General features: G+C 45.4%; 1 protein-coding gene across 2 annotated transcripts in view; it reads left to right on the plus strand.

The window, feature by feature from the left end:
* Positions 1-15506, plus strand: part of LOC144511861 (complement component receptor 1-like protein) — an 81493-nt gene extending 65987 nt beyond the window's left edge. Inside the window, exons 12-14 of one of the 2 annotated variants that reach the window (XM_078242258.1) lie at positions 6757-6795; positions 10951-11020; positions 12810-15506. In XM_078242258.1, coding sequence (XP_078098384.1) covers positions 6757-6795; positions 10951-11020; positions 12810-12888 — 188 coding nt within the window. In that variant the 3' untranslated portion in view covers positions 12889-15506. The remainder of the gene's footprint in view (positions 1-6756; positions 6796-10950; positions 11021-12809) is intronic. The other variant, XM_078242259.1, reaches the window with a different exon arrangement.
* The last annotated feature ends 10315 nt before the right edge of the window (positions 15507-25821 follow it).

Raw genomic sequence — 25821 nt, forward strand, 5'->3', positions numbered from 1 at the left:
TGGGACACTAATGGGCAATTTAGCATGGCCAATCAACCTAACCCACACATCTTTGGACAGTGGGAGGAAACTGGAGCACCCGGGGGAAACCCACGCAGACACGGGGCGAATGTGCAAACTCCACACAGACAGTAACCCAAGCCAGGAATTGAACCCAGGTCCCTGGAGCTGTGAGGCAGCAATGCTAACCACTGTGCCACCGTGCCGCCCCAATCCTTTGATCTCTTTAGTCGCAAGAGCTATATCTAACTCCTACTTTAAAACATACAATGTTTTGGCCTCAATTGCTTTCCGTGGCAGCTCTCTGGGTGATGAAATTTCTCTTCGTCTCAGTCCTAAATTGTATACCCTGTAACTTTAGAATGTGATCCCTGGTTCCGGACTTCCCTGCCCTAGGGAACACCTTTGCTGCATCTACCTTGACTAGTCCTGTTAGAACCTTGGAGGTTTCTATGAGATCCCCCCCCCACCCCATTCTTCTAAACTACAGTGAATATAATCCTAACCCACTCAATTTCTTCTCATTCGCCAGTCCTACCATCCCCAGAATCAGTCCGCTAAACGTTCGCTGCTCTCCCTCCATAGCAAGAACATTCTTCCTCAGATACGGAGACCAAAACTGCACACAAAATTTCAGGCGTGATTTCACAAAGATCTATAACTACAGCAAGACATTCCTGCTCCTGTACCCGAATCCTCTCACTATGAAGGCCAACATACCATTTGTCTTTTTCACTGCCTAATGCTTACCTTCAGTCACTGGTATACGCTCTGTTTCCTGTCTGCCAGCCAGTTTTCTATCCATCTCAGTACGCCAGCTCCAATCCCATACACTTTCATTTTACGCACAAATCTCTCATATGGGACTTTGTTGAAAGCCTCCTGAAAGTCCAAAAAAACCACATCCACTGGCTCCTCTTCATCAACTCTACTAGTTACACCCCTGTAGAATTCCAATTGATTTGTCAAGCATGATGTCCCTTTTGTAAACCTATGCTGACTCTGTCCCATCCTGCCACTGCTTTCCAAGTGCACTGCGATTAAATCTTTTATAATGGACTCTGGTATTTTCCACACTACCAACATCAGGTCCTTAATTCCCTATTTTCTCTTTACCTTCATCTTTAAATAGTGGGGTTACATTAGCTACCCTTCAATTATAGGAACAGTTTCAGACTCTAGAATCTTGGAAGATGACACCCAATGCATCCACTATTTCTCAGGCCACTCCCTTAAGTACTTTGGGATGTAGATGATCAAACCCTGGGAATTTATCAGCCTTCAATCCCATCAATTTCTCCAACACCATTTCTCTACTAATACTGATTTCCTTCAATTCCTCTCACTAAACCCTGTACCACTTCTGGTACATTATTTGTGTCTTCCTTTGTGAAGACAAAACCAAAGTATTCATTTAGTTGGTATGTTATTTATTTATTCTCCATTATAAACCCCCCTGTTCCGAATGTCTGATTCTGATTGTTTGTCTTCATCTATCTTTTTCTCTTCACCGACCTATAGAAGTTTTTAGAGTCAGTTTTTATGTTCTCTGCAAGTTTACTCTCATATTCTATTTTCCCCTTCTTAATCAATCCCTTTGACCTCCTTTGCTAAATTCTAAACTGCTGCCGATCCTAAGGTCTGCTGTTCTTTTTGGCCAGTTTGTAAGCCTCTTCCTTGGAGCTAATACTATCTGTAATTTCCCTTGTAAGCCATGGTTTGTTCACCTTTCTCATTTTATTTTTTCACCAGACAGAAATGAACATTTGTTGCAGTTCACCTATGTGCTCTTTGAATGTTTGCCATTGCCTATTCACTATACAATAGAATAGAATCCCTACAGCACAGAAGGGGCCCAATCGAGCCTGCACCAACAACAATCCCACCCAGGCCCTATCCCCATAATCCCAAGTATTAACCCTGAATATCCCCCTAATACTAAAGAATAATTTTGCATGGCCAATCCATCCAACCTACACATTTTTGGACCGTGGGAAGAAACCGAAGCATCCAGAGGAAACCCATGTAGACATGAGGAGAATGTACAAACTCCACACAGCCAACCAAGGCCGGAATTTAACCTGAGTCCCTGGTGCTGTGAGACAGCAATGTTAACCACTGTGCCACTATGCCGCCTGCATCATTCCTTTAAGTAATGTCCCCCAAAGCATCATAGTCAAATCGTACCTCATACCATAGTTTCCTTTATTTAGATTCCAAAACTTAGGGCCCGATTTTACCATTGCGTCGCGCCTGTTTTCGGGCGCGCAGACGTGGTAAAGTCGGGCGTGAGGCCATTAACATGATCTGCGCCCGCGTCCGCGCAGATGCCCACTTTACCAAGGCCCGAAAATGGCTGCGATCTAAATCGCACCCGAAACAGGCACAACAGCAATTTAAATGCATTTGGATACATTTAAATTGAATTAATAGGCTGCCCTCCCAACTTTATCAACATTTCCCCTTTTACCATCGCGTCCGCGCGTCCAGGTTCGGCGCGAAACAGAATGTTCGGCAAAAGGTCTGTTTCGGGTGCTCCAGCTTCTGAAGAGGCAAGTTCAGAGCTTCCAATGGCTCTCTGACTCAGATCAGTGGTGGAAGTGGGGGGGGGGGGGGGGGAGGTGGGCCAGATGATTCTCTGGTGCAGGGGGTTGGGAGAAGGGAGGCCCAATCATTTTCTGGTGGGGGGGAAGGAGGCGGGTCAGATGTATCTCCGGAGGGAGGGAGGACAGATCGCTCTCTGGTGGCGGGGGGTGGAGGGGTAGGAGGGCAAAGGGAGGCCAGATTGCTGTCTGGTGGAGGGGGGGGGAGCAGAGGCCAGATTCTTGTCTGGGGGGGCGGGGGGGGCAGAGGGAGGCCAGATTGTTGTCTGGTGGAGGCGGGGGAGCAGAGGCCAGATTCTTGTCTGGTGGGGGGGGGGGGGGGGCAGAGGGAGGCCAGATTGTTGTCTGGTCAGGAGGGGAGGGGAGGAGGGCAGATCACTCTCTGATTGGTGGCGGGCGGGAGGAGGGAGACCAGCTCATTCTCTGGTGGCGGGGGGGAGATGGGGTGAGGGGGGGCAGGGGGGACTACTGAGGGCGATCGGTGGGGACGGAGGGGGGCAGGGGATGACGATCGATCTGGGTAGCGGGGGGATGCTGTGGATAAGGGGGACAGTTATGTTGTGGGGGCCATCGCTCCTGCTTTTCGCTCCCGGGCCAAGTTATCTGCTTTTTGTGGTCCGGGAGCGATCTGACAGGGGTGCGATTTTCAAATATATTTTCTCACTGCACATGCGCAGTTCAGAGCTCCAATCATTTCAGGCGCAAAAAGCCCCACCAACAGTGCAATTCAGACCCGCAAATCTTTTTCCAGGCTAAGTGTGTATAGGGGCGCCTGAGAGCAGATTTCCACTTCGGAGCTGAATTGCGCCCAGAATCAGTACTTCGAATCAAAATGGTAAAATCGGGCCCTTAGTCTCAGAATCTACTATGTCACTTTCCATCTTGATAAAGAATTTTATGATATTGTGGTCGCTCATTTCCAAGGGGCCTTGCACAACTAGATTGCCAATAATTCCTTTCTCATTATACAATACCCAGTCTAGAATGATCTGTTCTCTAGTTGGTTCCTCAACTTATTGATCCGGAAAACCATCCCATATACACACCAGGATTTCACCCTCTACAGCATTATTACGAACTTGATTTGCTCAATCTATATGTAGATTAAAGTCACCATGATTACAAATGTTCCTTTATTGCATGCGTCTCTAATTTCCTGTTTAATGTAATTCCCCAACATCACCACCAGAGGTCTATATACATCCCCACTAACGTTTTTTGACCCTTGCTGTTTCTCAGCTCTACCCATATGGATTCCAGATTGTCAGAGTTAATATCCTTCCTCACTATTCCATTAAATTTCCTCTTTAACCAGCAATGCAACCCCATCACCTTTTCCTTTTTGTCCGTCCTTCCTAAATACTGAATATCCCTGGATGCTCATTTCCTATCCCTGGTCACCCTGCAGCCATGTCTCCATTATCCCAACTATATCATACCCACTCACATCTATTTGCGCAAATAATTGATCCACTTTATTGCAAATGCCCCATGTATTAAGGCACAAAGCCTTAAGGCTTGTCTTTTTAACATTCCTTGTCATGTTCCCGTTATTTTTTACTTGTCAACCTGTTTGATTCTGCCCCTCGATTTCTCTGCCTATCACTTTTCTTATTCCCCTTTCTGTCTTTTGTTCTTGTCCTTGTTTCCCCCTCCTCTGACTCCTTGCTCAGATTCCCATCCCCCTGTTATTTTAGTTCAAACCATCCCCAACCTCTCTAGCAAGTACCCCCTCCCCCCCTCCCATCCCCAGGACATCAGTCCCAGTCCTGCCCAGAGGCAACCTATCTGGTTTGTACTGGTCCCTTCCCGAGAGCTATTCCCATTGTCCCAGGAATCTGAGAACCTCCGCCTCGCACCATCTCTTCAGCCATGTTCCGGCTTCTCACATAGAGCAGGAGGAGTACACCATGGCTTTGAGTTCTCTGCCATTACTTAGCCCTTTAACTTAATCCTTTTGGAAGATATCAAATAATATCAATTACTCTAGGACCATTCTTTCCTGTTCCGCATTACAACAGAAGATAGCTCTTGCATACTATAAACCACAAAATAAAGACCTCCCAAGCTATTAGTGAAAGAAGTAGTGAATAATTACCCAACCATACTCACTTTTTATACTTTGAGTAGCATGTTGCACTGGTATTAATCCTGAGATCACTACCTTTGAGATCCTACTTTTCAACTTACTCTCGATATTCTGCTTTTAGGACCTCTTTTTACCTATGTTGTTGTACCAATGCGTACCACGACCACTAGCAGTTCACCTTTCCCCTCCAAAATGTCCTGCAGCTGCTCTGAGACACCCTTGACCCTAGCAGCTGGGAAGCAACGCACCATCTTGGAGCCTCGTTTGCCACATAAATGCTTACCTATTCCTCTTATAATTGAATCCACTATAACTATCATATCCCCATACTTTATACTCCTCTCCTGTGCAGCAGAACCAATCATGGTACAATGAATTTGGCTGTTGCTGCTTTCCCTTCAGAGGCCATTCCCCCCCTCCCCCCACTGTATCGAAAGCGGTATATATGTTTTGCAGGGAAATGGCCACAAATGATTCCTGCGCTGCCTGACTAATCCTCTTGCTCTGCCTGGTGGTCACCTATTCCCTTCCTCCCTGTGCAGTCTTAGACTGCGATGTGACCACCTCCATATACGTGCTAGCCACAATACTCTGCACCTCACAGGTGCTCCACAGTGTCCCCAGCCACCGCTCCAGCTCCAAAACCCGGCTTCCAGGAGCTGCAGCTGGAGACACTTCCTGCACGCATGCTGGTCCCGGGCACTGGAAATGTTCCAGCTTCTCACATAGAGCAGGAGGAGTACACCATGGCTTTGAGTTCTCTGCCATTACTTAGCCCTTTAACTTAATCCTTTTGGAAGATATCAAATAATATCAATTACTCTAGGGCCATTCTTTCCTGTTCCGCATCACAACAGAAGATAGCTCTTGCATACTATAAACCACAAAATAAAGACCTCACAAGCTATTAGTGAAACAAGTAGTGAATAATTACCCAACCATACTCACACAATCAGCTGCTTCTAATTGCCACACATGACTGTTGAATCCTGATGTCACTTCAGGAGCTCCAAACTCCAAGCTAGCATTCAGGTTTCTCACTGCATTCTTGTGCTGTTTACAATCTCCCAACAATCGGCTCTCTCACTTGTAGCTTCTACTCCATCTCTAGGTGCTGTTGACTATCTGTCTGTCTGTCCTGATGTCCCGGTGTCCTCCTCTCGCACTCTCGCATTGTTCTCTAGATTCTGCTGTCTGTCTGTCCTGGTGTCCCGGTGTCTTCCTCTCGCACTGTTCTCTATGAACGGTATGTTTTGTCTGTATATTGTGCAAGAAACAATACTTTTCACTGTATGTTAATACATGTGACAATAATAAATCAAATCAAATCTCTAGATTCTTCTGTCTGTTTGTCCTGGTGTCCTCGTGTCTTCCTCACACTCTCTCCTCTAGTTCTGTTGTCTATCTGTCCTGGTATCTCAGTGTCCTCCTCTTGCACTGTTCTCGAGGTTCTGTTGTCTATCTGTCCTGGTGTCCCAATGTCTTCCTCTCACACTGTTCTCTAGGTTCTGCTGTCTGTCTGCCCTGGTGTCCCAGTGTCCTCCTCTCTCACTCTCCTCGAGGTTCTGCTGTCTGTCTGTCCTGGAGTCCCGGTGTCCTCCTCTCTCACTCTCCTCGAGGTTCTGCTGTCTGTCTGCCCTGGTGTCCCAGTGTCCTCCTCTCTCACTCTCCTCGAGGTTCTGCTGTCTGTCTGCCCTGGAGTCCCGGTGTCCTGCTCTCTCACTCTCCTCGCGGTTCTGCTGTCTGTCTGTCCTGATGTCCCAGTGTCCTCCTCTCGCACTGTTCTCTAGGTTCTGCTGTCTGTCTGTCCTGGTGTCCCAGTGTCTGCCTCTCACACCCAACTCTAGGCGAGTGGCTGAAATATATACTACAATAATCATGATAAAGATGTAGTTTTTCAGCAGCAATTTGCCCTCACTCTCCCTATTTCCAGGTGAGCTATTTGGGATTAATGCAGCTTTTACATTATTTAAATTGTAAAATACTTTATTTGGATTGTGAAGGCAGAAATTAATTGAATAGAATTAATCCTAAAGTCTGTGTCATTTTTTTGGATATTTGCAGATTCATCTAATGGGAACACAAAAATTGTAATAACTGTTGGTAAGTATAACAGTGAAAAACTACTCAAAAATTTTACTTTATAATAGGGATCAATCAATTTTGCAAATGATGTATCCAGCATGTTATAACTTTGAAATTTTTTTTTAAAAATACTGCATCCCATTAAGTGATTATTACAAAACAAATCGACCAGAATCTTAAAATACATTGTCAGGGTGTCGGTTTCAGCAAGAAAACCAACGCGCAGCTCTCCAGCTGCACAGCTGAGTTTTCTCTCCAGATTCTCTGGCACTTAGTGCATAGAGAATTTGGGACATGGTTTGTGCCGTCACTCTGGCGGCGCAGGGCCTCAAGAAGTTGGCAAAGCCAGCTCCACAGATGCCATCTTTAAAGGGTGTCCCAATCTGTGCCAAAGAATACCTCCCCACTCCCTCCCATGGACAGAGGGAACTCCTTCACAAGCAACAAGGCTCCTACCCTTCGCCACAAGCATTGGTGCAGTCTACACACAGAAGCACTGCGGCAATCCCCCCCACCCCCTCACAAACATTGGGGTGACCCCCCCGCACCCTCCTCACGAACATTGGGGTGACTCTCCCCCCCAGTGGAGCTCCACAGATGGCCTGCCCCTGGCTGTGCCACCCTGGCAGTGTCACCCTGGTTGGCACTGCCCTGGCATATCCCTCTCCTCCTGGGGCAACACTTACCCTTGTGCCCCCGGCAGGTTCCCCTCAACTGCTTCAAGTTTCTAAATAACCGTCGGTGGGGTCTGAATGTTCAGTGAGGGGGGAATATATGGAGAGGAATTCCTTTAATTATATTTAAAATTATTACAATTTATTGAAATGGTTCTGGGTGGGAACCCCATTACGTCACAGGCTGGGGGGACGAAAAATCAGCAAACGAGGTCTTGCCAGCGCAAATCTCATTTTCCAACTCGTGAGATTTTGGGTTCAGGTCGCCATTTACGCCGATAACTAACGTTACCATGTGTGACCGCTCTGGCCCTTCCCATGTTCATTCTGCTGATATCTGTCATAATGAAAGTATTGGGTTGCCTCTGAACATCCTCCCCTTTGCCTGCAGGGTAATCTCCAATGTACCTCAGAATCATTCTTAGTCCATTCCTTCTCACCATTTACATTCAACCTTTTGGCAACATCAGTTGTTATTGACAGTGCTTTCTCTGCTTTCTCTACTAATCAAAGAATCATTACTGATCCCTGTCTGACATCAGCACTTGCACAGCTAGTTGTGTCCCAGCATACTGTCAGTAAAACCACCCTCATTAGCTTCCTTCAGTATTCCTGTGTCCTTGTCCTGGATTAAATAAACTTCCCTGACCTGCCACTTCAGATTGAGTTGAATTCTGGAGTGATGCGAGACGCAGATTCCTTCTTTGCATGTGGTGCATTATCAAAATGGCTTTCTTGCACCTTCGCAGCAATCTCCACATTCACCTCTCCCCTCTCCAGTCCTTAAATTCCAGCCCTATCTTCAAAGCGCTGTCACTCTTTTAGCGGGCTTACTAGTTACTATGGGGCGAATTCTCCCATTTTGAGGCTAAGTGTACAAGTGTTTCCCACTGGCATTAACAATGTCTGGCAGGTGGGATTCACCCTCCTGAAAGGTGCTGATGAGCTCATTTCAAGCAGCCCCCTCCGGCCAGCCCCGCTGCTCGGAGACCCACAGCCATTTTTAAAGGTCTCCCCGGTCTCCATGCTCGGATACAGCCTCCCCCCCCCGCCACAAAAAATGAAACGGTGCCCCCCCCCCCTCCCCACTGACCAGGGGAGCAAATCCGTCCCCTCACCAAAAAGGGACATCCTACCCCCCACCCACAAATAATGGATAATTCCTCCCCCTCACATCACGCAGGCATGAGGGTGACCCGACTTGACTCCCCCCTCAGACCCCCCCTGAACAGTCCCGCTTCCTCTCAGACCCCCACTCAGCCCCTCTTTCCCCTCAGACCTGCTGCTTAGCCCCACTTCATCCTCAGTCCTCCCCTCTCCCCTAAGAGCTCCCACTCAGCCCCCCTACCCCTCAAGCACCCACGCAGGCCCCCTTCCCCCTCACACTCCCCACTCTTTCCCTTTAAGCTTGAATGGATCTCAAGTACCCCATTGAGCCTGATCGCAGTGTTGACAGAGTCTAAGCCTGATTGACAGCCTGCGATTTCTTCAAAACGATTGTGGGGGGTTGCAAAAGAGGAAGTGAAACCAAAGGCTGTCAATCAGGCTTAGACTGTCAACATTGCAGTCAGGATCAATGGGATACTTGAGATCCATTCAAGCTTGAAGGGAAATGAAAATAAACACAGGTGGCTGGAGGATGATAGAAATCCATTGAGCTGTCAGTTGAATCTTGTACGAGGCACGACACATTTGCCAGAATTTTACCACCTCCCCGGTTGAGGCTCGTAAGATCCCGTCCGAGGCCAACGGAGAATGCTGTTCTACATGCCAATAAAATTCCGTCAATTGTATTCGATTCTAAAAATTCACTGCCAACATACTCAGCAACACAAATGTTACACAATCCGATCCTTACAGACTTTTCCAAATCCAGTCGCTCACTGTGCTTCAATGGCATTGTCTTTACAATTTTCATTCTCAATTTTTAATTTCCTCTCCTACCAACATCATTTTCTTCCAGCCTAACAGTTCAATTTTCTCTTAAAGCTGAGCTTCTCAACTTCTCCTGCTTCATTAGAGGTGGCCACCTTTTTCCAGTCACTACACTCCTTTGGAACTCCCTCCAATTCCTTGCATTGAAAGTCTGCTGAAAATACTCCTCCAAAATATCTTTGAATCCCCCCCACTACATTGTTCTCAGCTTTTCTTTTTCCTCTCCCACTCTCCCACTGTTTCCTCCTTAATGAGGAGTATTCTAACATGTCCTCTTGTGTTTGGGGACCGTTAAATAAATGTAACCTTGTTGTTAAAAATAATGACAAAAGGTTCTTGGGCCGGATTTTTAAGATGGTGGGGCTTCCTGCTCGGCCTCCTCAATAGTCAAAGGGGAACACAGCCCTGCTGATAATGGCTGGCCAACCACCATTTCACACTGAGCGGGGCATTAACTGGCTACGGGCATGGCATCCACCCCAACAAGGGAGGAAATGCGGCCTTGGAGAGCTGCTGGCTATACCCAGCAGTAAAAGATTTGAGCTGTTACCACTGCTGAGACTACAGGCAATCCCTGAGGAAGAGATGATAATGGAAGCTGACTTCAAGTCAGACTGGGGATCAGCAGAAGTGTGGTAAGGGGTCTGGGGGGACTAGATTGGAGAGGCCAGGGGGGAGGAGGAAAGAGGGTTATTATGGGGGTGGGGGGAGGAGGAAAGAGGGTTATTATGGGGGCAGGGGGGTGTGCCTCTTATGGCAAAGAACATTACCCTCTTTCGAGGCACCAAGCTATGAGACTACTCACCTGGTATGGGACTTCCCCTTCTAGGTGTAAGATCATAGAACATCATAGAATCCTTACAGTGCAGAAGGAGGCCATTGAACCCATCGTCTGCACTGACTATCTGACAGCGTATCTTACTCAGGCCCTCTCTCTTGCCCTGTTCCTGTAACCTGACACATTTACCATGGCTAATTATTCTAACCTACACATCTCAGGACACTAAGGGAGAATTCAGCATGGCCAATCCACCTAAACTGCACATCTTTCGTGTGTGGGAGGAAATCGGAGCACCCGGAGGAAACCCATGCAGACACAGGGAAAACGTGCAAACTCCGCACAGACAGTCAACCAGAATCGAACCCGGGTTCCTGGAGTTGTGAGGCAGCAGTGCTAACCACTGTGCCACCCACTGTGTCACAGATAGTGGCAGAGGCCAGGTGATCCGCTGAAGTAGCCACAGTTGGGCACCTAAGGGCCTCAATATGCCCAAGGGTGGGCAGGTAGGCCTTCACACTCAGTGGCAGGGGACTGTGAAATTCTGCCCTTTACTTTTTTATGTCAGGTTTTCAATGAGTATTTATTTCACTGTGAAACTAAGATTAAACTCCTGATGTTAGCTTAACTCAATTAGTGGGAACAGGGTGGATTCTGTTTTCACACACTATCTGATTTACACCCTGTCTGATGTGCTGCTCCACTGACTTCCATAACCCTGTGGAACGGTGAAGTACAGGTCTGGCCCTAATTCACCAGGTTTCATCTTTGTTGATTTGATTTCAGGAACCATAGTCATCATATTTGCTTTGTTTATACTTCTAATCAAGTGTACTTTGGACAAAAGAAAAAGTGGGTGAGTGAAAAACTTCTTTTCTCATTATATTTCTCAGCACGGTTTATGTAAATTTGACTAATTTAAATCCAGTGGAAACTCAAATATCCACCACAATTGCGCTCCCATGGCCAGGAATGGAAACTGGTAAACTGTTGAGTATTTCTGAATGACTGCCCACATATAAGCTTCCATCCACTATGTCGAAGCGCAGTCTGGTTCTTCCTACAGTCCTGGCCAATATTTAACCCTCACTTAACATTATCGGAGTAAAGCAGATTATCTGGTTATTATCACATTGCTGCTGTGGGTGCTTTCTGTGTCTGCCTTCATGAGGACTGACTATACTTTAAAGGTACTTCAATGCTTTGGGAAGTTATAAGATTGTGATAGGTGCTATATAAGTGCATGCCTTTCTTCATGCTTACTCCATGGGAACATAGCATTACGCCTGCAACAAAGTCAGCTGGCATGGTAACAGCTGATTGTTGACCAGATCTGCAGCTTCCCCATCCACCTTATTACAACTTCAGCCATCAGGATGAAGCAATATCCTGATTGGCATGCAAAGTCTGCAAGTGCGGCGCCACAGCACATTGCTCAACCCTGGGTTCAGCTTAACCCTCGACGTTTGCTGTCCACTGTATCCTCCTCATTGGAAACCATTCTGAGAAATTCTCTTGCTTGTAAAAATGGTCACATTAATGCAGGTTGTTGTTATTTCAGTGGAATCCCACCCCTCTTCCCCGATTCCATTATGATGCTTCACTTGTGCAAGTTTAGTCTCAACAATTGATTTATCATTGTCCCTGGATGCCCCATGTAACTGATCTCGCTCTCTGCTAGATCCCATTCCTCTTCTGGTCTATGTTGAGAAAATATGTCGATTTTTTTTTCAGTGATGCACTTTTTCTTATGTATTATATTCATTTGCATCATGAGAAAACTGGCTGTTGGAATGGAATGTTTCAGCATTCTAACCATGGTTGATATATTTAGGTAGTCAGCGATCCAGGGAAATTGCTTTTATCTGGTTTTTGCCTTCTGATCTTATACGGACAGGAATAGCTGAAAACTAAGTGCTTTGCCTGTTCTAAGACCTATGATTCAGGACTCTTTCTCCTGAGCCTTCCTGACTATCACCATTCCTTTTGGATCCATAAGGGTGCTGTGGTGATGTTATTGTGATACGCATCTGGGATTTTCCAATGCTGCCGTCACAAGACCACTTGTTCTTGATGGCATGGCACAGGTATACGGTGCACTTGCTGAAGTGTCTCTGCTTGTCTGTGTGACTGTTTTACAGCTGTCATACTACAGGAAAAGCCACACTGTTACGGTGGCACAGTGGTTAGCACAGCTGCCTCACAGCGCCAAGGACCCTTGGGTCACTGTCTATGTGGAATTTGCAAATTCTCCCCGTGTCTGGGTGGGTTTCCTCTGGGTGCTCCAGTTTCCTCCCACAGTCCAAAGATGTGCAGGTAAGGTGAATTGGCCATGCTAAATTCTACCTCAGGTGCCAGAGTTTGGCGACTCAGAGATTTTCACGGTAACTTCATAGCAGTGTGAATGTAAGCCTACTTGTGACTAATAAATAAACTTTAACTTTAAACTTCATGTAACTACAGGAGTGTCGTACACTCATGGTTGCTCTCCTGAGACCCTGCAAAATAGAGTAGCTAAAATGCCAGATGTACTTCTGTTATTATCAGTAATATACTGGGGCTTTTGTACTTGATTTACTTACAGTTTGTGGAAAAACTTTTACTATCAGCTGGTCATTCATATGTTGCTTTTCCTTTCCACCTAGATCCTATAAAACAGGGAGTCAATTCCGAGAATACCACAAGGATATTGAACTAGCAACAATTCGTCTTATTGGAGATTGAAACTACAATCTTTTAAGAGGAATGTTCTTTAAGCTTGGGGGAAATACTATTACAGTCCTTTCAGTTCAGTGGATCAAATTCGTAAAGCTCCCCATGACAAAGGAGAGGAATCAGAAACCAGTGCGATATTAGTGCTACTTCCGGAACTTTGGAGTCTGCATATGAAAAATAAAATGTTGACATTTCTTTGCTGAAAAATTAATTTTCAATGGGAATAATTTTAAGAAACTTAAATGTTCTACTTCACCATAAAGCCCCAATTATGTAAACACAAGCCCCAATTTTGCAACCTTGGCAAATATTGGAGGGCAGTGGGTCAACAAATGGGCACAAGTAGGTAGTGGGGGAGTGGGGGGGGGGGGAGACTTACCTCACTGCAATTTGTGATGTAAGAAATGCCCACTACCTGACACAGGTTACAGGCACTGAGAATGTTTGCCTGTAGAGTATTGTCTGTGATAAACCTGACAAAAAATAGGATCTCCGGGCAATTTGGATCATAAAATCATTCAAACAATCGTCTAAAGATCATAAAAATTATGTAAAGAAATGCAAACTTTACAAAATGCTTGCCAATCTTGGCCAAAATGTTCTTTAAGTTCACAAGGTGCACTCTTGCGACAAATATGGGTTACTAAAATGCCCCGCTGAACTTTGTCTGCATAAAAAAAGAATTAAAATAAGATCAATGATTTGGATGAGGGGACCAAATGTAATATTTCCAAGTTCGCGGATGACACGCTCAGTGGGAATGTGTGTTGTGAGGAGGATGCAAAGCGGCTTCAAGAGGATTTAGACAGACTTGGTGAGTGGGCAAAAAAGATGGCAGATGGAATATAATGTGGAAAAATGTGTGGTAATCCACTTTGGTGGGAGGGTTAGGGTTAGGGTTAATGCAGATGTGCAGGGTATTCCCTAAATGATGAGAGATTAGAAAGTGTAAATGTACAAAGGGACTTGCATGTCCTTGTCAATAAATCACTGAAAGTTAGGAAGGTTAATGGAATGTTAGTCTTTATCGCAAAATGATTTGAGTACAGGGTAGTGAAGTCTTGATTCAATTGTATAGAACCTTGGGTTGGACCACACCTGACGTACTGTGTGCAGTTTTGGTCCTCTTAGGAAGGACATTACTCCCACAGAGGGAGTGCAACAAAGGTTCACAAGACTTGTTCTCGGGATTAAGAGAGAATGGGCAAACTCTAGAATTTTGAATGAGAGGTGATCTGATGAGATGGAACCTAGAACCAGGGGACACAATCTTAAAATAAGGGGGAAGCCACCTAGGGCTGAGATGAGGAGAATATTTTTTTACTCAGAGAGTTGTGAATCTTCAGAATTCTCTTCCCCAGAGGGTTGTGGAACCTCAGTCATTGAGTGTGATTAATGCAGAGATTGACAGTTTCCAAATACCAATGACATAAAAGGTTTTGGGATAGAGTGGGAAAAGTACATCAAAATGGATGATCAGCCTTGGTCGTATTTAATGGCCAAGCAAGCTCAATGGGCTGAAAGCCTCTTTTTGATCCTATTTTCCGATGATAGAACTAAAGAAAACTCCACAGCTCATCTGACAGGCATCGGAACAAATGCCCTTAAATATCCCTACGCTCTCTTTCCTGGACTAAAAACCTGCTTTGTGCAACCTCACTCCTCTTAGCTTCTGGTAACGTCCCTAATTTTGTATCGATCTGAAACATATTAATGAGATTCAATTGACCTATTAGTTTAAGCACATTGAATGGTGTCTGCCATCAGTCTTTCATTCAGAGTGAACAATCCCGAGCTCTTTGACTGCTCCATGTTTTAAATTAGATTGTTTCTTCATTGCCTTTAGTTTCTGAATGCTCCCACTGGTGACATGAATTTCACATGTGTCCATTCCAGAACTTTGTAATAAACTTGTTATTGCTTCTAGAGATTTGTGCTTGACCACTCTGACCATAGATCTCAAGATCTGGATAACTTCCTTATTCCACCAGGACATCACACTGTTATGATCGATCAGTGGGCGCTCCAGCAAAACCCAGCACTTTTGTTGTGTACTGTGGTCAAAGCTATAAAACTGATATTTTTATTATTTTTTTATCCTAACCATGTTACCTTGCATTTCAATATATGCGTGCACCGTGCTTTGGAGTGATTGGATGAAGGATCAAACTTGTCAAGTTCTGATGCACGAAGAGAGAGAAAATAGTCATTAAAAAAACAGCCCTGGGCTCCACTTACATTGGTAGACATATCAAAGATAATAGTGGAACCAATCTTTAGACTGGAGCAAGTGGGTGGCAGAGAGGACCTAAAGGATGAGGAAAAACAATGTAGAGAGGGACAAGTTATTACAAAATGCAGATACTTCAATCAATGACTGAATTTTTTAGATGCTTGTTTTGCATCAATATCAAACAAAGAGGGCAATTCGCAAGGTTTAGAGAAGTAAGATTGTACCACTGATACTATACATTGCCATCATTGTTAAGACGTCTGGTCCAAGGGTATCAGTTGGATGATCTGTTGAGATGCAATTCAATGTAAAAATACATATATATTTTCTGGTGTTCTATTTTGTATGGTTTCTCAATTGCAAATAATAAATGACTACTTCAGTTATGAACCATAAAGTGATATGTTAATTATTTCTTCAAAAATATATCTGAAGTGGTTTTTTTCTAATATTCCAGCTACATCTCTATATGAGTAACTTGCATACCATGATCCTTTCCTGTTGTGGAAAAGGATCTTTAAAAGTCGGAGTCAACTCTGGGTCTGGCAATCCTCATCCTCCCCTTTTAAATGACCAGGACCAGAGATTCTCATCCCACACTTCCTGAGTTTTGGAATCATAGAATTTCACAGTGCAGAAGAGGCCCTTCGGCCCATCGAGTCTGCACCGACACGTGAGAAACACCTGACTTCCCACCTAATCCCATCTGCCAGCACCTACCCATAGCCCCGAATGTTATGATGTGCCAAGTGCTCATCCAGGTACTTTTTAAAGGATGTGAGGCAACCCATCCCTACACCCTCCCAGGCAGCGCATTCCAGACCATCACCACCCTCTGGATAAAAAAGTTTTTCCTCATATTCCCCTCCTAAACCTCCTGCCCCCCACCTTGAACCTACGTGCCCTCTGGCTACCTTTCCTCTGATCTTGGCCACCTATGAGTATGTACTTGAAATGTGAGTGTCACCGGCAGCTCTCCCCACCTCCAACCCCCGCCCCAATTGTCCTTCGGGACATGAACAGAGTGAGATTGGTCAGTGTCAGCAGCTCAAACCAGCTTCACAGTGAATTTTCAGTCATATTGTCCGTACACAGCTTTTATGCTTCGACTGACTGGGAACATTTGCTAAGTTTTTTTTTAAGTTCAGACCAAGCAAAACTGAGACCAGGAAACAAATCTCCAAACAGAGTCTGAACTATCGTTCTGCGCATAGAGCGTGATGTAAAATCTACTGCTGATTCACTCCGAGTCTGTTCCAAAGTACTGGCATTGACCAATTTCACCCCACAACACTCCTCAGTGGAAACCAGAGACATGCATCGGCCAGACAAGTTAAGAGTTAGCAGGCTTCCTTCCTGGAAGGGGATTAGTAAACTAGTTGAGTTTTTACTGGTGCTAGACCACAAATTACATGATTTATTGAATTCAGTCTCAGTTTGCCACAGGAGACCTTCAACACGTGTAGTTGATTACTGTAACCGCATTAGCATATCCTTGTCCCATAGTTTTTCATCCCCAACTATTTAAAAATATGTTGGCAATCCCAGAAAGAAATACTGGCTGCATTAAGTCCATTCTGTGCACTTAGAGACACATTTGGAAATCTGCTGGTGGCCAACACAGTGCATGTACACTATTCAACTGGAAGCCAAGTACAACTGCACAATGATATGAGTGAAGGAGCAGCCTAGCTCCAAGCAATAGGAGAAATATGTTCTGCCTCTCTCGGCAAGTTCCCAGTCACTGTGTGGGCTAATTTTCCATCTACCAACTCAGAGCAACCTGATTCAGGAGAGTTAAAGTGGAGGTCTGTGTGCATGTGTGTGTGCGTGTGTGTGGCGGGAGGGGTGGGGGGGGGGGGGGTTGGTGGGGGGTGGTCTGCAGATTTGAATCCCTAAGAACAATACAGCACAGGAACAGGCCCTTTTGATTTGATTATGATTTATTATTGTCGCATGTATTAACATACAGTGAAAAGTATTGTTTCTTGCGCGCTATACAGATAATAGCATTCATAGAGAAGGAAACGAGAGAGTGCAGAATGTAGTGTTACAGACATAGCTAGGGTGTAGAGAAAGATCAACTGAATGCAAGGTAAGTCCATTCAAAAGTCTGATAGCAGCAGGGAAGAAGCTGTTCTTGAGTCAGTTGGTACATGACCTCAGGCCTTTGTATCTTTTTTCCGACGGAAGACGGTGGAAGAGAGAATGTCTGGGATGTGAGGGGTCCTTAATTATGCTGGTTGCTTTGCCGAGGCAGCGGGAAGTGTAGACAGAGTCAATGGATGGGAGGCTGGTTTGCGTGATGGATTGGGCTACATTCATGGCCTTTTGTAGTTTCTTGCAGTCTTGGGCAGAGCAGGAGACATACCAAGCTCTGATACAATGAGAAAGAATGCTTTCTATGGTGCATCTGTAAAAGCTGGTGAGAATTGTAGCTGACATGCCAAATTTCCTTAGTCTTCTGAGAAAGTAGAGGCGTTGGTGGACTTCCGTAATTATAGTGACGGCATGGAGGGACCAGGTTGTCCAGATTAAACTCTATGTGTCATTTCCCTGCCCAAGTCTACAATTTATTTATATCCTGTTGTACCTTTTGTCAATCTTCATCACTATCTGCAACTCTGTCAATTTTTGTGTCATCCACAAACTTACTAATCAGACCACCCACAGTTTCCTCCAGATCATTTATATACATTACAAATTGCAAAGGTCCCAACATTGATCCCTGTGGATCACACTAGTTACTGATCTCCATTCTGAAAAGCACCCTTCCACCGCTACTGTCTATCTTCTATGACCAAGCCAGTTCTGTATCCATCTAGCCAGCACACCTCGGATCGCATGAAGCTTTACCTTTTGTACTAGCCTGCCATAAGGGACCTTGTCAAATACCTTACTAAAGTCCATGTAGACAACATCCACTGCCTTTCCCTCAATCATTCTTGTCACCTTCTCAAAAAATTCAATCAAGTTGGTGAGACATGATCTCCCCTGCACAAAACCATGCTGCAGATCACTAACAAGTCCATTCACTTCCAAATGTGAATAAATCCTGTCTCTCAGTCTCTTCTTCAACAGCTTCCCCACTACTGACGTCAGGCTCACCAGCCTGTAATTACCTGGATTATCTATTTCCCATCTTAAACAAAGGAACAACATTGGCCATTCTCTACTCCTCTGGAACCTCGCCTGAAGCCAAAGAGGATGCAAAAATATCTGTTAAGGCCCCAGCTATTTCCTCCCTTGCCTCCCACAGTATTCTGCAATAGATCACATCTGGCCCTGGGGACTTCTCTACATTAATGCATTTTTAGACACCCAACACTTCCTCCTTCATTATATTGACCTGCCCAAGAGTATTCACACACCTTCCCTAACCTTAACATCCCTCAGGGTCCTCTCTTTGGTTAATACCGATGCAAAGTGCTCATTAAGAATCTTACCCATTTCCTCTGGCTTCATGCATAACCTCCCTCCTTTATCCTTGAATGGGCATACTCTTTCCATGGCTATACTCGTGCTCTTAATATATGTATAAAATGCCTTGGGATTCTCCTTAACTCTGCCGGCCAAGGACATTTCATGGCCCTTTTAGCCCACCTAACTCCCTGTTTGAGCTCCTTCCTACTTTCTCTATATTCTTCATGGGCTTTGTCTGTTTTTGTTCCCCAGATCTTACGTGTTTCCTTTTTTTTGACTAAGCTGACAAATTTCCCGTCATCCAAAATTCCCGAATCTTGCCATTCTGGTCCTTCATTTTCACAGGAACATGTCTGCCCTGCATCCTAATCAACTGGTCTTTAAAAGACTCCCACATTTCAGATGTGGATTTACTTTCAAGCAGCCGCTCCCAATTCACATTCTCCAATTCTTACCTAATTTGTTTATAGTTGGCCTTCCCCCAATTTAACACCTTCACCCGAGGATCACTCTTCTATCCATAAGTATCTGAAAACTTACTGAATTATGGTCAGTACTCTCAAGATGCTCCCCCACTGAAACTTTGATCACCTGGCTGGGCTCATTCCCCAATACCAGGCCCAGTATAGCCTCCCTCTCTCGTTGGACTACCCACATACTTTTTCAAAACATCCTCCTGGACATACCTAACAAATTGCTCCCCATCCAAACCCTTGGCACGAAGGAAGTCCCAGTCCATATGGGGAAATTAAAATCACCCACCACAGCAGCCCTGTTATTTTCACATCTTTCCAGAATCTGACTACGGGGGTGATTCTCCCATTGGTGGGCTGATTTGCGGGATTCACGCATGTGTTCCCGGTGTATGCGCATCTCCCACTGCCGGAGAGCAGGCGTGTTCGAAGCCACGCTGGAAACCGCCGGGAAACCAGGTCAGTGATTTTAATCTGTTTGTAATGTAATTTCAATGTCATTATTGGGCCCGGGGCTGAATTCTTTGATTCGATTTGATTTGATTTATTATTCACATGTATTAACATACAGTGAAAAGTATTGTTTCTTGTACGCTATACAGACAAAACATACCATTCATAGAGAAGGAAACAAGAGGGTGCAGAATGTAGTGTTACAGTCATAGCTAGGGTGCAGAGAAAGATCAACTTAATGCAAGGTAAGTCCATTCAAAAGTCTGACAGCAGCAGGGAAGAAGCTGTTCTTGAGTCTGTTGGTACGTGACCTCAAGACTTTTGTATCTTTTTCCCGAAGGAAGAAGGTGGAAGAGAGAATGTCCGGGGTGTGTGGGGTCCTTCTCCAGGCCCAATAGCATTTCCCACCCCGCCAGGAGTATTTCACTCCGAGTGGGTTTAGAGTAGCTCCCAACTTTCGGGGAACTCGTGAGAGATCCCACTGGAGTGAATGGGGGGCAACTGGGGCCCCCTCAGGGGTCAGGTGGTGGGGGCACGGGGCACCCTGGGCATGGGCACCCTTGCAGGGCCAGCCTTTGTCCCCTGGCACTGACCAAGGGGCAAAGTGCCCATGCCCAGTGGGGCATCTTGGCAGTGCTCACCGGGCATCGGGCATTGCCAAGAGGGTGGGACCTACTGTGGGCAGGGCCTAGGGGCGATTGGCGGGGTGGGTGTTTCCACTGCCACTCTGCACGAGGATCGGTCGAGGCTGAGCGGGTTTGATCTGCCGGGGGGGGTGGGTCGGTCTGCCTCCCATGAAGGGGGTCTGCCGGGGCGGGGTTGGGGGAGTCTGCTGGGGTAGGGGGGATCGTCACTGCTGGGGGTCAGGGTGCACCGGGATGTGGGGGTGGGTGCGGGGGTGATGAGGTGCCAGCGATTCAGCTGGCCAGCAAAGTGCAGGCTGACAGTTCAGGGACCACAGTGCATGCGCAGAGACCAGGAACTCTTAGACTCTGACATGAATAGGCCCGTCTCCCAAGCTTTTAGTGATGTTCACGATTGTGACCTCTGCATTGCACAGCGTGTGGGAGATTCAAGTCTGAACTCCCACTGAAAAAACGATCGTGAATTACACTATATTTCCTGGCAATTCAGCATTTCGAATTTTTTTCGGAGAATCGGCCCCTACACATCTGTTCATCTGTCTCCCATTGGCAGCTGGGAAGTCTGTAGTACAATCCCAACATTGTGATTGCACCCTTCCTATTTCTGAGCTCTACCCATAATGCATCACTGTAAGATCCCTCCAAGGTGTCCTCCCTCAACACAGCTGTGACGTGCTCTCTAACCAGTAATGCAACTCCCCCACCTCTTTTGATTCCTTATCTGTCTCGTCTTAAAACATCGATATCCCGGAACATTAAACTGCCAATCCTGCTCCTCTTTCAACCATGTCTCTGTGATACCAAAAACTTCATAATTCCACGCATTAATCCAGGTTCTTAGTTCATCCATCTTATCTGTTATACTTCTTGTATTGAAACAAATACAGTCCAAGCCTCCAGTCCTGCTGAGCTCAGCAACCTCTCCCTGACTACTCTTCCTCTTAGTTATATTTGCCTTAGTCTCAAGCTCTTCCCCCAGTCTCCATACTTACTGACCTGCTATTCTCGTTCCCACCCCCCACCACACTAATTTAAACCCTCCCGGGCAACACTAGCAAATCTCTCGGCCAGGATACTGGTGCCCCTTCAGTTTAGGTGCAAGCTGTCCTTCTTATACAGGTTCCAGCTTCCCTGGAAGACATCCCAATGCTTCACATATTTGAAGCCCTCCCCACTCTTTAGCTACGTGCTCCTCATTGATTCACACCCTCTGCCATTTTCCTAGGGCTGGGAATTGTGGTGAGGACTTGGGGATCTTAAAAGATGTTGCCAATACTTTCTCATATCCCCCATGTTTTCTCCATGCCATTTCATATCTTCCATTTCCCCCATGTCCCTTCCAGACCCCCTCATAGCTTCCATATGGGATGTCTGGTCACCCATTCTCACAGCTTCTGACAATATCTTTGACAGATGGCCCCATTATGAATACTTGGAGGAACTGACTCGAAGACTGGCTAATGCACTTGGCTTAATAAGCAAAGTTTACACAACTGCAGAGGAGAGTGCAAGCTTTGTGTGACATCTTTATTACCTTGTGATAGTTTCTTTATTTGATGTGGTTTTTCAATGTTTGTGTGTGTATTAGCACAAGATTAAGTGTCTGATGTAGATGAAAGGTAGCAACATTCATCCTATGAATGGACCAGATGTTGCTATCAGAAGTTTTTTTCAAAGCTTCTGCTTATATTGTCAGCTGTATAATCCTGTCAAAGACTTGCCAATGGTTCATTGATTCTGTAAATAGTGAATACTGGGAGAGTGGATATGGAAGCTGCGTGATGGGGCATGATGGGGTATGGAGTAATGGAAGGAGTATGGAAGAAGCATGGGGATGGAGGAGGCAATTGCAAATATGAGGGGGCTTTGAAGAGACATATGGAATATATGGGTGCATGGAGAGTATGAGGGGGCATGGAAGGGAATTGGTGTGAAAGGGCAAGGGGATAACAGCGACATGAGAGGGACATGAGAGCATGTGGGAATGATTGAGGGAATGCAGGGTCATGAGAACTAAGGGCCTAACAGCCATCCATAGAGCAGATCTGATGTTCCACAGTGGGGAGGCAGGACATCTGACCAGCTTGTCACCCCAGTACCTCCATCACTGCCTTGGAACTGCCTGGGTAGTCAGTAGACCAGAATCTTTCCTGTCCATGCAACACAGAGAGACAAACTCTGTGGGAGTGGGAGGAAGTGATGGGTTTGGGATTGCAAAGTCCAGAGACAAGCTGACTCACATTTCCTGAAGCAAAGGGGATGATGGAATCCAACTGAGTACAACAGCTGCGCCGCAAAATAGTTTCACTTCTTACCTTAAAGAAAGCACCAATGGTCACTCTGCCAAGTGGACTGTACATCTTATAATTAGGGTGTGATTATACTGCTCAAAGGGGACGATCTTGCCAAAAAAATTCCAAGTACCGAACGAGCCTGAAACTAAGATGAATGGTGGTGCAGGAGGGAGGAATTGAAATTCCTGGGACTTTGGAACCTCTTGTGGGGGAGGTGGGACCAGTACAAATCAGATGGTCTGCATGTGGGCAGGAAAGTTGGGGAGGGTTTAAACTAATATGGCAGGGGGATGGGAACAGATGCAGGAAGTCAGAGGGAAGTAAAATGGGGACAGAAACAAAAGGGGAAAAGTGGAAGGCAGAGAAATCAAAAATTAAAAAGGGCCACATTACATCATAATTCTAAGAGGTCAATAAATGCCAAAAAAACAAGCCTGAAAGCTCTGTGTCTCAATGGGAGGAGAATTTGTAATAAGTTGAATGAATTAACTGCACAGATAGTCATTAACGGATATGATATAATTGGAATCACAGAGATCTGGTTCCAGGGTGACCAGGGAAGGGAACTCAACATCCAGGGGTATTCAATATTCCAGAAAGATCGATGGAAAGGAAAGGGTGATAGGGTAGCATTGCTGGTTAAAGAGGAGATTCATGCAAAAGTAAGGAAGGACATTAGCCTGGAATCTATATGGATGGAGCTGCAGAACACCAAAGGACAAAAAACATTAGTGGGAGTTGTGTACAGACCACCAAACTGTAGTAGTGAGGTTGGGGATGGCCTCAAGCAGGAAATTAGAGATGGGTACAGTAAGGGTATAGCAGTTATTATGGGTGACTTCAATCTGCAAATTGAATGGGTTCACCAAACTGGTAGCAATGTGATGGAGGAGGATTTCCTTAGCCAATATGTCGAGAAGCAAGTAGAGAGCAGGCCATCCCAGATTGGGTATTGTGTAATGAGAGAGGATTAATTAGCAAGCTTGTGGTGTGAGATCCTTTGGGATCTCATAATATGGTAGAATTCTTCATTAAAATGGAGAGTGACATTGTTAAGTTTGAGACTAGGGTCCTGAACTTAAAGAAAGCTGACTGATGGTATGAGAAGTGCATTGGCTAGGATAAGCTGGAAAAGGATACTTAAGGTGTTGACAGTGGCTAGGCTATAGCAGACATTTAAAGGACACATGGATGAATTTCAATAACTGGACATCCCTGTCTGGCGTAAGAGTAAAATGGAGAAGGTGGCTCAAACATGGATAACAAGTGAAATCAGGGATAGTGTTAAAGCCAAAGAGGAGGCATATAAATTGGACAGAAAAAGCGGCAAAACTGAGGACTGGGAGAAATTTAAAATCCACTGAGGAGGACAAAGGGTCTAATTCGGAAGGGGAAAATAGAATACAAGAGTAAGCTTGCAAGAAAACATAAAAACTGACTGCAAAAGATTCTATAGATATGTGAAGAGAAAAAGACTGGTGAAGGCAAATGTAGGTCCCTTACAGTTAGAATCAGATAAATTCATAATGGGCAACAAGAAGATGGCAGACTAGCTGAACAAATACTTTGAATCCGTCTTCACTAAGGAGGACACAAATAACCTTCCAGAAATACTAGGGGACAGATGGTCTAGCATGAAGGAGGAACTGAAGGAAATCCTTATTAGTCAGGAAATTGTATTGGGGAAATCGCTGGGATTAAAACTCGATAAGTCCCCCGGGCTTGATCCTCTGCATCCCAGAATATTCACAGAAGTGGCCCTAGAAATAGTGGACACATTGGTGATCATTTTCCAGCATTCTATAGAGTCTGGAGGAGTTCCAATAGATTGGAAGGTACTTAATGCAACCCCACTTTTTAAAAGAGGGAGAGAGAAAATGAGGAATTATAGACCGATTAGCCTGACATCAGTGATGGGGAAAATGCTGGAGTCAATGATTAAGGATGCAGTAACTGAGCATTTGGAAAGTGATGACAGGATCGGTCCAAGTCAGCATGGATTCACTAAAGGGAAATCGTGCTTGACAAATCTTCTGGAATTTTTTGAGGATGCGACCAGTAGAGTGGACAAGGGTGAACCAGTGGACGTTGTGTATCTGGACTTTCAAAAGGCTTTTGACAGGGTCCCACACAAGAGATTAGTGAGAAAAATTAAAGCTCATGGTATTTGGGGTTAAGGTATTGATGTGGATAGAGAACTGGTTGGCAGGCAAGAAGCAGAGTGTGGGAATAAATGGGTCTTTTTCAGAGTGGCAGGCAGTGACTAGTGGGGTACTGCAGGGTTCAGTACTGGGACCCCAGCTGTTCAGAATATACATTAATGATTTGGACGAAGGAATTGAATGTATAATCTCCAAATTTGCACATGACACCAAGCTGCGCGTCAGCGTGTGCTGTGAGGAGGATATTAAGAGGCTGCAGGATGACTTGCACAGGCTGACTGAGTGAGCAAATACTTGGCAAATACAATATAATGTGGATAAATGTGAGGTTATCAACTTTGGTGGCAAAAAGAGGAAGATTATTATCTGAATGGTGGCAGTTTAGGAAAAGGGGAAGTGTCATGTGACCTGGGTGTCATGGTGAAACAGTTGCTGAAGGTTGGCATGCAGGTACAGCAGGTGGTGAGGAAAGCTAATGGCATGCTGGCCTTCATAGCCAGAGGATTTGAGTATAGGAATAAGGATATCCTGCTGCAGTTATACAGATGAGGCCACACCTTGAGTATTGTGTGCAGTTTTGGTCTCCTAGTCTGAGGAAGGACATGCTTGCTACTGAGGGAGTCCAGAGAAGGTTTACCAGACTGATTCCTGGAATGGCAGGACTGACAAATGGAGACTGGATCAACTGGGCTTGTAGTCACTGGAATTTTGAAGAATGAGAGGGGATCTCATAGAAACATATAAAATCCTGATGGGATTGGACAGGCTAGATGTAGGATGAGTATTCCCAATGTTGGGGACGTTCAGAACTAGGGGTCACAGTCTAAAGATAAGGGATAAGCCATTCAGGACTGAGATGAGGGAAAACTTCTTCACTCAGAGAGTTGTGAACCTGTGGAATTCTCTACCACAGAAAGCTGTTGGGTTAGTTTGTTAGATATGTTCAAGAGGGAGTTGAATGTGGCCCTTGTGGCTAAAGGGAACAAGGGATATGGAGAGAAAGTGGGAGTGGGATACTGAAAGTGCATGATCAGCCATGATCATATTGAATGGTGGTGCAGGTTCAAAGGGCCGAATGGCCTGCTCCTGCACCTATTTTCTATGTTTACATGGAAATAGGAGAGAATAATGACCAATTTTTCGACGAGCTTTCAGACACAACCTTATGCCACTTGGTGCAAAAAAAGAGGCGAAATGTGATTCTTACCAGTAGAGGGAGTGGACGTAGTTTATTCTCGCTGGAAAGCCAGCTGCTCACAG

The sequence above is a fragment of the Mustelus asterias genome, chromosome 25 (genome assembly GCF_964213995.1).
Source record: "Mustelus asterias chromosome 25, sMusAst1.hap1.1, whole genome shotgun sequence".
Classification (NCBI taxonomy): domain Eukaryota; kingdom Metazoa; phylum Chordata; class Chondrichthyes; order Carcharhiniformes; family Triakidae; genus Mustelus; species Mustelus asterias.